The following is a 9961-nucleotide window of genomic DNA, read 5'->3' on the forward strand; positions in this document are numbered from 1 at the left end:
TAGTTCTTCTCATTAAAGGAGCCTAGACCAGGAAAGAATCCTGTATGTTGTGTGTTTGTTAGAGATTTTTAGCTGTTTTCTGAAGCACAGAGATTTGAAGGCAAAGAATCTTAAATGTCAAACTAAACATATAGGACAAAAGTAGAGAAGTACAGGGTTAGATGTTTGAATGATGTTGGAACCTACTCAAACATCCACATAAAGTGGCCAGATTTTCAAATGCCTGGAGGAGCCAGTGGGAGGGAAACACTCTTAAAATGCATGACTTGTTTCAATCAAATCTGAAGTCAGAGAAGTTAAGAAAGTTCTCTCTAGCCTACATCTGGAGAGAAACAGGAATAAATTCCTCTCCACCTTCAATGTTAGCAATTTTCTAGAATAATTCTTTGTTACTGAATTCCCTCACAATTCCCCCTAGCACAACTTCATTTTTCCTGAGCCAAGATGATGAAAGGCTGATTAATTTTTTGCAGCTGACTCAGCATTCCCCTGATGCACACCCCTATTTACAGCAGAAGAAGCTGTGGTCCTTTCTTTGGCCAGAAAGAGATAATTCTTTTCTTTCCAGTCTTTGGCCAGATCTGTATGTCTTATTATGCTCCCTTTCACTTGTTTCATCAGAGGAAATTATGAATACTTTTAATTCAGATGGAGAAGGAATGTTTCCAATAAGCACGTTCCATCTACCAGAGGTGTACTATGCTGAACCTTAAGAAATACCCTCCAACATGCATAGCGCCCTTCCCAGTAAAATACAGGAGAACCTGGACCCTACCAGCTCAGAGCAGCAAGAAGCAGGGGTACATTTATTCTAAATTTTCATTTATATTTAATTTTGAAAGTTGTCAACCTTTCCAAAATACAACAAAAGTAATCTTTCAAGTACGACTTGTAAGCAGGTTTAATGATATCTACTGACAGTCTGAGATAGTAGCTATGGGAAATGTGTGAAATGCCATACTAATCACAACAGGATGCTAAATCTACAATCTAATGATACTTTATAAGTCAACCACATTATTGGATTACTGCTTAATGGAAAAGACAATAGTTTATCTTATGAAGGTATGCACAATTAATAATTAGTAACTTGCTATGATAGGCAAGCCCAGTGTGGGAGTATACAATGCACTTCACTTTTCCAGCAGCAAGATTCCTGACATTTGCCTGACCCATTTTTTCCCAATTTTCATTTTAGAATACTGGGCTAAACCTTTGTCAGTTCTGGCACCAAAACTGACCGACTATGGGACTCTCCTGTCACAACCAAAACCTTCTGAAAAATCTGTTGAAGAAAAAGTAAAACCAGCCACTATCTGGTCAGTCCAGTGATCACTGATGTAAGTTTTGACACGATGGCCAAAGTACTCTGAAGAAAGAGATAGATGCCTTGCATATGTACATGCTTATCTCTCCTATTTGCATCTTCAAAAAAGACTGTAAACCTTTCAGCTTCTAAATGTGAAGGGTAAGTATTGCAATACACAGTCAAATAAAGATCCCACTGTCTAGGCCATCCACAGGTACCACAGAAGATTTCCGTCTAACTGAAAGATATAATCAACCTAAGGAAAGGCTGCTTTGGAAGATTTCTTTTACAAAGGAACAGATTTGGCTATCATTTTCTCTCGGGGTTTTGGGGGGGGGGGTTTGTTTGTTGGTTTTTTTTTTCAAATGACATATAGCCAACTACAGAATTATGAAAATCTAGCCTAGCCTGCCCCCCATGACTTAGGGTGGCAAGAATAGAAATAGCACTACCCCCCCAAAATAAATCCATATGGGGAATTTTTCATGGAAATAGCAGTATGGGCCTCCAGTTGGTAACATTGGGAATGGTTCTACCAAGGTTTCAGCTTTCTCTGCTACCACCAGGTCAATTGCAGGCACTCCTTGGCAGAGTTTCTTACCACTTATAAAACAGTGCCTATGGTTTTCATCATAAATGACACAGCATTTTTTAAATATATACTACATAAAGGTAAGGTATAATAAGTATACTATACAACTGGACTCACAAATACTTGAAAGCAGCAAGGTGTGACCAAATGAGGGGAAGACAAGTTAGTTGGATGACACTGTTAGCAGTCCTTAGGAATTTTATCAATAATATTTAGTCAAAATTCTATTAATCGTGCAGGATACTGAAAATCCTGTGGTTTTTACTGAAGGTAGTTGTGAGGCTATAGACTGTCCCCTTAGGAGTGACTTTTGTTCTATAGGTGTTCTACAATGTTACAGGCAATAAAAATGTGACTGTGTAAATTGATTTTATGTCCTTTACAGAAATGGAGTGTTCCCAAAGAAATCAGCTTTGATTAATTTATTTCTTTTTAAATAGATTCTCAAAAAAATTTTGCAGAAAAGACATCATTTTTTTCCTAAGGGGTCTAGATTCTCAGTGGCACAAAAGGCAAATCAATCAGACATTATGCCAGGCCTACAATTACAGGATGTGTCCCCACAAAATTCTGCAAACAATACCACACATTACACTGGACTCCTGCATATCTGAAATCCACTCTTACCCAAACCACCTACCTACTGTAATCACAGCATTGTACATTGCGTGGGTGCACAGCATTCATCCTGCTGAGATCTATTTTATGGCTCCCAATGGATAACAGATACCAGACTGGTAGATTATTATATCTGTGTTCTCCTACCTGTCACATGAATAAGTGATTTAATACATCGTTGTAGGATTAAGGCTTGATTTTTTTTCTTAGGAAAGGAAAAAGCAGCACATGTCTTACAAAACTTTTATTCCTCTCCCAATCCAGACATCAGAACTATTTGACTTTTCTAAATATTTTAGACCTATCCTTAGTCATCTATTCACAAGCATCAAAAATATTTTTCATGAATATAAATTAATTAAATCACCAGTAGTGATTTCTGCAGTGCATCTCAGATTGGATTGCATTGGGATTTTTTTGTTGTTTGGCATATATGTACAATGATGGTAATAGAATGTTCCTGTTGAATCAGCAAACTCTGGAATATGAGAAAAACTATAATTCTTAAGGCAATGCATACCATGCTCATTCAGCTTTCTTGGGTAGATTATGATAAAGGCTTTGATTACAGGATGTCATCATATTTTTTCCCATGGGTCCTCTGCCTCATTCCATGCACAGATGCTCAATGAGCAGTGATCCAATACAGTTTTTATTTTTATTATTCCTCGAGTGGATTCAGATCTAGATATCAAGATAGAATTATTAATTTCCTCATGAGTTTTTCTCTAACTGTGTCTGCATCATCACAAATATTTACTATTTTACTTCTGCAAAACCTCTTCAAAATGAGAATATGTTTCCATATGATTTGTTTTGTAACATATAGAGAAATGAAGCACAAAGATTAAGGCTGAAAAAAATTCATTACACTGGATGCCCAATTTGAGATGTCTACAACTTAATGTTTTGGAAAGTATGGCATGGAGCACCCCTTCATTCTGACAGAATTGCTGCTCTCTTTCACTTATCTTGCAGCACTTTTGCCAGTCCAGCACCAGAGTTCCAGCCTAAATGTCAGAAAAAGAGAAAAACACAAGTAGCCAGCTATTTAAAATCTGAATGAATTAATACAATCAATATCCTGGACTTGAAGAATCCAGGACAGACAGAAAAGGAGCTGTATTATTTGGATCAGTTGCTTTATTTTTAAAATAATATCTTTTTCCTTAGCATTTCCTCATATCATTCACCACACAACCTATATAGTCAAAGAACCAATCTGAAGAAGATAGAATCCTTAATAAGGTAAATCTCAACCTCCCTAAAGTAGGACTATTTGACATACTAAATTTCTCTGATTCTTTAGAGTCCATCAAGGAGTGTTGGGAACAGCCAAGATTTTCTGCTTCATGATTTTTTTATATTATATGAAGAACTGCCTTTAGGGCATCTTTAGGATATCCTTATCTTTCGGACATCTAAACTCATCTCTTCTTTGGGAGTCAAGCATGCTAGTACATTGCATGAGACACAATCCCATGGAAACATAGTGGAAAAACATACCTTTAATAGCTGTATCACAAAAGTTTATTTGATCAACAAAGATTGCACAACTAATCATGAGCACTTCCTAACTTTTGAGTGCCTGGCTTTACAAGGTTAGTTTTTTTATGTTTTGTAAAGTAATATAAAAACTTTTTTTGGCATATGGCATTGTACTGACATCAACATTGGTTTTCAACCAGAAAATCAGCTTTCAGCTTATTCATCTGGCTCATCATCTACCAGTGCAATGGTAGGGCCATGACCATTGAGAGTTTCTCTGTGATTCTCTGAAACTCTTCTGCACTAGTAAGTGCTCTGACAGATACTTTGATTATTGTTGAACAAATACTGTGTTCCCCTTCTTCATCATCTCAATATCGTCACCCTAGAGTCATCACTTTCCTATGCCTGGCTTTCAACTTTACATATTTTATGCCAGTTCATCCTGTTTACATACAAACACCTTTCCTCTCATACTCTCTCATTTTTCAAGTTATTGTTCCCCTGATTCTCAACTAAATGCATGGGGTTTTTTTTAAATGTGGTGGAATAAATTTCTCTCAAACTGAGAAGCAACCAAGCTGGTCTTGCAAATCTTCAGGGCAGGGTGGAGTGAACCTGAAAGTGACAATTCTTCAAGGAAAAGTTTATACCAATGCAGTAATGTTTTGATACAGTTCTAAGCAACTGAAAACATGGTAGTTTCAGATGCTTCTAAAGGGAAGCATCAAACTAACTTGACTGCAGGCAGCAGTGCTGGGTCCACTTACCATAAATTCCTGTCCCTTTCAGAAAAATAACCAGGCCTGGAAATGTCACTTTTCCACTTACAAATACATTGGTTAGTCTCTTCTGACCCTACTTTTTTGTGTCATCTGGCACCAAAGGACCAGAAAGTGGGCAAACCTCCCCAGATGCAAATTTCTACAGTGTGGGCTGATGTAGTGTCAGAACACTGCAAATGAAGCAGGTGCCATGGTTGCAGCTCTGCTGCTCTCTGGCTATTGACAGATCCTCCCTCCAGAGCCACTATCAACCACTGTAGTGCAAAAAAAAAAAGCAATGCAACTTTGACACACTGATGCCAAAGGTGGAGCTCCTGGTCAAAAGGACTGCAATTCTACAATTTATGTAGAGTTTTGAATCCAGATTTACTGTGTACTGAATATTTTTGGGTGTATAAAGCACGAGACAAAACTGAAACATGTCAGGAGAAATAATCTGAGTTTGCTCTAATCCCTAATACATGCACAAGCATGAACAGACTAGACATAGTCCTAACTGTGCCTTCCCATTTGAGTCCTCCACACCAATCTTGCATTGCCTTGCAACAACTTTACATGGTAAATACAGGGAAGCCAAACTGATGTTTCTAAATGGGCCTGAGTTTACAATATAGATGCACACACACAGAGAACATCTCTGGACTCACACTTCATGCTGCACCCCCAGGGAAATCCGAGGGCAGCAATTTTACCAGACTGAGTGCTGCAATCCCATAATCCTGCCCACCAGATATGTACCATGGAGTCTGAAGGTCCACTGGACAGAGGAGTCCATTGCCAAGTCCTCACCCTAAACCAAAGACAGGTCAGGCAGAATCAGGCTTAGATCTTGCAAGCACAAATTGGGTAAATTTCAAATGCTACACTTTTTGCCAAATTAACACCTATTTCCAATCACAAACAGACCCAGGCTGACTGAATAGTCTGTAAATATGCATCCACATGTGGGCCAAGAAGCGCAGTTTCTCAAGTTGTGTGGAAGAGAGGTTCTTTCAGGTAAGAAAAGAACATAGGTGTTTTTAAGAACAGGAACATCTATTGTCGTGCATTGCATCTGGGTCTGACATAAGTTCTTAATGCAACGGATATGTGGAACTTCAGACTCTCACTGCATAAAGTAGACCATTGGATTTTAATTTTTTAGTGTATGTAGAGCTCAATTTCTTGTGTTATTTAAAGCTGTGGTTCTGTTTGTATTATATTCATTGAGTCTAAAACATGTCTATTGATACCAAAAAGTGGTAGAAACAAATTTCTTAACAACAATTTGTAGGTGTTAAAAAGGGCATTCTTTATTTAGCATGCTGGACGTCCAGAGGATAGCTCCTCTAATTGAAAGTGCCAAATGACAGATAGACAGGGCTTTTTATTACATATACTGTTTATATAATCATTAGATATTCTTTTAATACATATTCATTATATTGCTTTACACAGTCACACCCTTATTGGAAGTCCTTTTTTGGTCCTTCTGGGTCTTCTTTGTCGTCTTGACCTCAGTTCTTGAGCAGGCACAGTGTCATAGTGTTTCACCCCCAAGAACTGTAACTTTTGTTCTTTATCTTACTTGGGTACACAGAGCTTACTTTACATTCTGGTTTTTTGAGTTACATACCTTACCTAACTCTCTAGGACTTCTCTAAGATTACATTGTTCCTTATTTTGGCATTCTGGGATACTGTGAGTAAAGTTTCTATTTCTCCTATAACTATTAAGGTATGAAGCTGGACAATTGGAAAGACATGTATGGGACCATATAAATTTCCTTTTATTGTAATAAAATACTCAGAAGACAAACAGATAGCATTTCCCAGACACAGATGGTTGTTCAAGGCAGGGTACGTTCTAAAAAACTTAATACTATGATGCTGGGGAAAATCTATCTCTTAAGAAGTATTAAGGGCATTTGAATTAATTCTGTCACCTTTTCCAATACTTTTCACATAGTTACTTTTGTGGAGTATGTACACATGGTGTAGGTATTTATTTGTGCTTTAGATGCCATACTTTATTCCACCTGTCTTTCCAGAAAGACAAGTCATCTATAAATCCAGTGCCATATCTGCCAATCTCATGGGAATGACATAAAAAGGCACTAGGAACCTGTGCTTACGTTACAATATCCTTCTCTATCAGTCTTGTATTGAATGTCTTGTTTACTTTTCCCTTGAGCTAGACATGTTTCTATGCATCGTTCTGCAGGACAATATACTAAGAAGGAAAATCACTGTCACAAAGTTGCATGCAAATGGAAGTCTCTTTTGGCAGTACACATCCTTAAAAGGTTGTAAAGCCAAACTGCTGTTTAACAATACGGAGAGAGGAAGGGGGGAAGAAAATAATATTTTATTGTGCTCTTTGCACAATTTTTTTCAATAGTCTGAAGAAGTAAAAAAATAACAGTTATTAAAATAAACCTCTCTTAGGATCTCTCTGAGAAGAGTTAGTGGATTTCTAAGTAGATTCTGACTTACACCAATTAGTACTACCTGTTCTGATATACCTGTACTGAGCTTTTTATGGCTTAGTCCTTGCTCTGCTGAACCAGCTTTGAAAATCACAAATCGTTTTCAAATTAGCTGCTTAAGGCTAATTCCAGCAGGTTCTCTTCCCCATTGCTGCTCTTCACTGGAACTGTACTCCAGAGCCCAGCTTCCTGGACCTTCAGGGTCTCTTATTCTTGGCTTTCTCCTACTTCTTCTCCTCCTCCTCCACAGATGTGCATCCAGTCGAGCAGCAGCAATATTCTGTAGCCCTGCTTTGATGTTCCTTGTCTTCATTCTGGCAATTGCTTGATAGTTATAAGTCAGTAAAATCTTTGTTGCAGAAGCCATATTATCACAGTGTAATGGCCATGTTATAGGTATATCTGTTTATTTAGTTACTTGCTTGGTTTTAAAGTACAGTCAATACTTTTTCATGTCAACCATATACAGTCAATGACAACTATGATGAGCAATGAATCAAGACATTTGAGCATGATGTGAGCAAATTGTAGTCTTCTGAGAGCTTATGATCTGCTGCAGCCTCCTTTTAATATTTATTAAAATTAGTAGTTTATGCCTATGTAAGGCGTGTAAGTACATATAGAGTCTACTTACGGTTGAGATAACATTAAGTACAGTAGACACTGTAGGGAAGTTAGTTAGTCACCGCATAGTTATCCCCACCTCTGATGTGTCAAGGTTATAAACAGTCCCATCCTAGCCATATGGCAAAGATCTCTAAATATTGACTGCAGTTTTTCTCATTGATCCCACAAAAATGAATTAAATACTTTCTTTACAGAGCATATGACCATCCACCTCTCCCTTGAAAATCTTTCTGTAGCAATTAGACTCAAAAAGCTTGATTCTGCAAGATGCAAAATATTCACCCCTTTTTCAGAAAAATGGTTTCAGTAAATATTTAAAATTGAGCATATAACTGCAGCTAGTAACGGTCATTTTTATGTTCATCTTCTTAAGCATAGATGTAAGCCTTTTGGTGAGTTGTACAGGAAATCTCATTCCTAGTTTATAGGAATGACTAAATATGACTAAGAATTATGACTTGAGTAAAGTTGAAGGAGTAACATATCAGGACCTTGTCTATTGGAATGAACTCCAGGTCTTCTTCCATTCTTTTTCACCTAGGTGAACATATCCTACTAGTTCCCTCTGTCCTCCCCACTACAGGTTTCCTAAAATAAAAAACATTCTTACCTATTTTGCTTTATTTAAAATACTCCAATAGCTGTTCTTCCACGTCTCCTGTCTATTCAATGCAAGTGAAAACCGTAAAATGAAGTTGAGTAATTCTGGCACCCAAAGAAAGTGCAAGAAGACACTTTTGAACAGCCAGACAACACAAAAGCACTGCTATATTATACTCTTTGTCATTCCAATTTTAACAATAACAATAAGTATATTAATCACCAGCACCACTGAAGTTTTGTGTGCAATTAGCATTTCAACACCCTCTCCCTTTGCTGGGGCGGAGCAGTTTGCCTCCACTGTGAGCTGCTTTTAATGGTGGTGCAAGAATGGACGGCTCTATGATTGCATTTTGGAAACTGGTGGCAGTTCAGTTGTTAGAGGAGAGCTCAAGTTTCTTTGTTTGTTTGTTTATTTGTTCCTGTACTCGTGCTTCTGCTGTGTTAACTGATGGAAATTGCTTGGGGACAGATTTAAATCAAAACAGACAGTTTCCATTTTTGCTCTGTAACTAGTAAGGTTTGTTTAAGAGGCACTGCTGCTGGAACATAAGGCATGTCTGGAATGTTTGTTTACTTGCTGTTTTGAGCATGTGCCCTTTTGTTAGGAAACAGGGTTTTCCACGGTGCAAATCTTCAGTGCCAGTGGCTGAGCCTCTTTAAATAATTAAAATAATAGTGGATTGAGATGGGTTATTCTAATTTTTTTAATAAAGATGTTTGCATGCTATTTAATGCAATGGCATCAGATATTAACCTCAGGCCTTACTGGTCTTTTAAAGACCTCCACAAATTATACAAGCATACGCATGTAAATGATTCCTAGGATTATGCCTCAGCAACTTGAAAATGTTTGTATTTCTTCTGTGTTGGGTATATTTTCCTTACCCGAGCAGACAAGTCCTTCCTGGTTAATCCTACCCAGTTCTGTGACTTGCCCATCCCATGGGGATTTGGTGCATGGAGGTTATTTGTTCTATTAATCAGGAGGTTCCTAAATTCTAATCCTTGGTAAAGCACTGGATTGCCAGCTGACCTTGGCAAGTCACTTGACCTCCTTTTGCTTCAGTCAATCCAGCTGGAAAATTGGGTTAAAAGCAAGACTTTACTGGAAAACAGATGCTGCATCTGAAATGAGATTCCTTTTGCAAATTTAGTTTCACCAGAGTGAAACTAAATGGGCACTTCTGCAAAAGGCAACTTTCTGGACTTTACTAATCTTTGTTTCATTTTAAATTTGGTAAGATCATCAAAATGCCTTGTTTGACACAATATGTGCTGTTGGTTGAATGGCTGATGCAAGGGGGCTTGTTTGACTTTAAAGACCACATAGCTTTCTTCATTTAGCCATTTACATTGACTTTTTCTTGACGTAGGAGGAATGAAGTAATGAAGGGACTAGACATTGATATCATATCTGACTGAGACAGCAACATGCCATGGGCCATATTGTCTGGCCCACTCTGCTCTGCTTC

At 37.8% G+C, this 9961-nt stretch overlaps 1 protein-coding gene across 1 annotated transcript in view; it reads left to right on the top strand.

The window, feature by feature from the left end:
• Positions 1 to 5724: 5724 nt before the first annotated feature.
• MEIS2 (Meis homeobox 2) overlaps positions 5725 to 9961 on the top strand; it is a 124364-nt gene continuing 120127 nt past the window's right edge. Inside the window, exon 1 of the mRNA XM_027674226.1 lies at positions 5725 to 5788. Within this exon, the coding sequence (XP_027530027.1) occupies positions 5725 to 5788 (64 nt within the window). The remainder of the gene's footprint in view (positions 5789 to 9961) is intronic.

Source organism: Neopelma chrysocephalum, unplaced genomic scaffold (assembly GCF_003984885.1).
Source record: "Neopelma chrysocephalum unplaced genomic scaffold, ASM398488v2 Primary Assembly neopelma1_24, whole genome shotgun sequence".
NCBI lineage: Eukaryota > Metazoa > Chordata > Aves > Passeriformes > Pipridae > Neopelma > Neopelma chrysocephalum.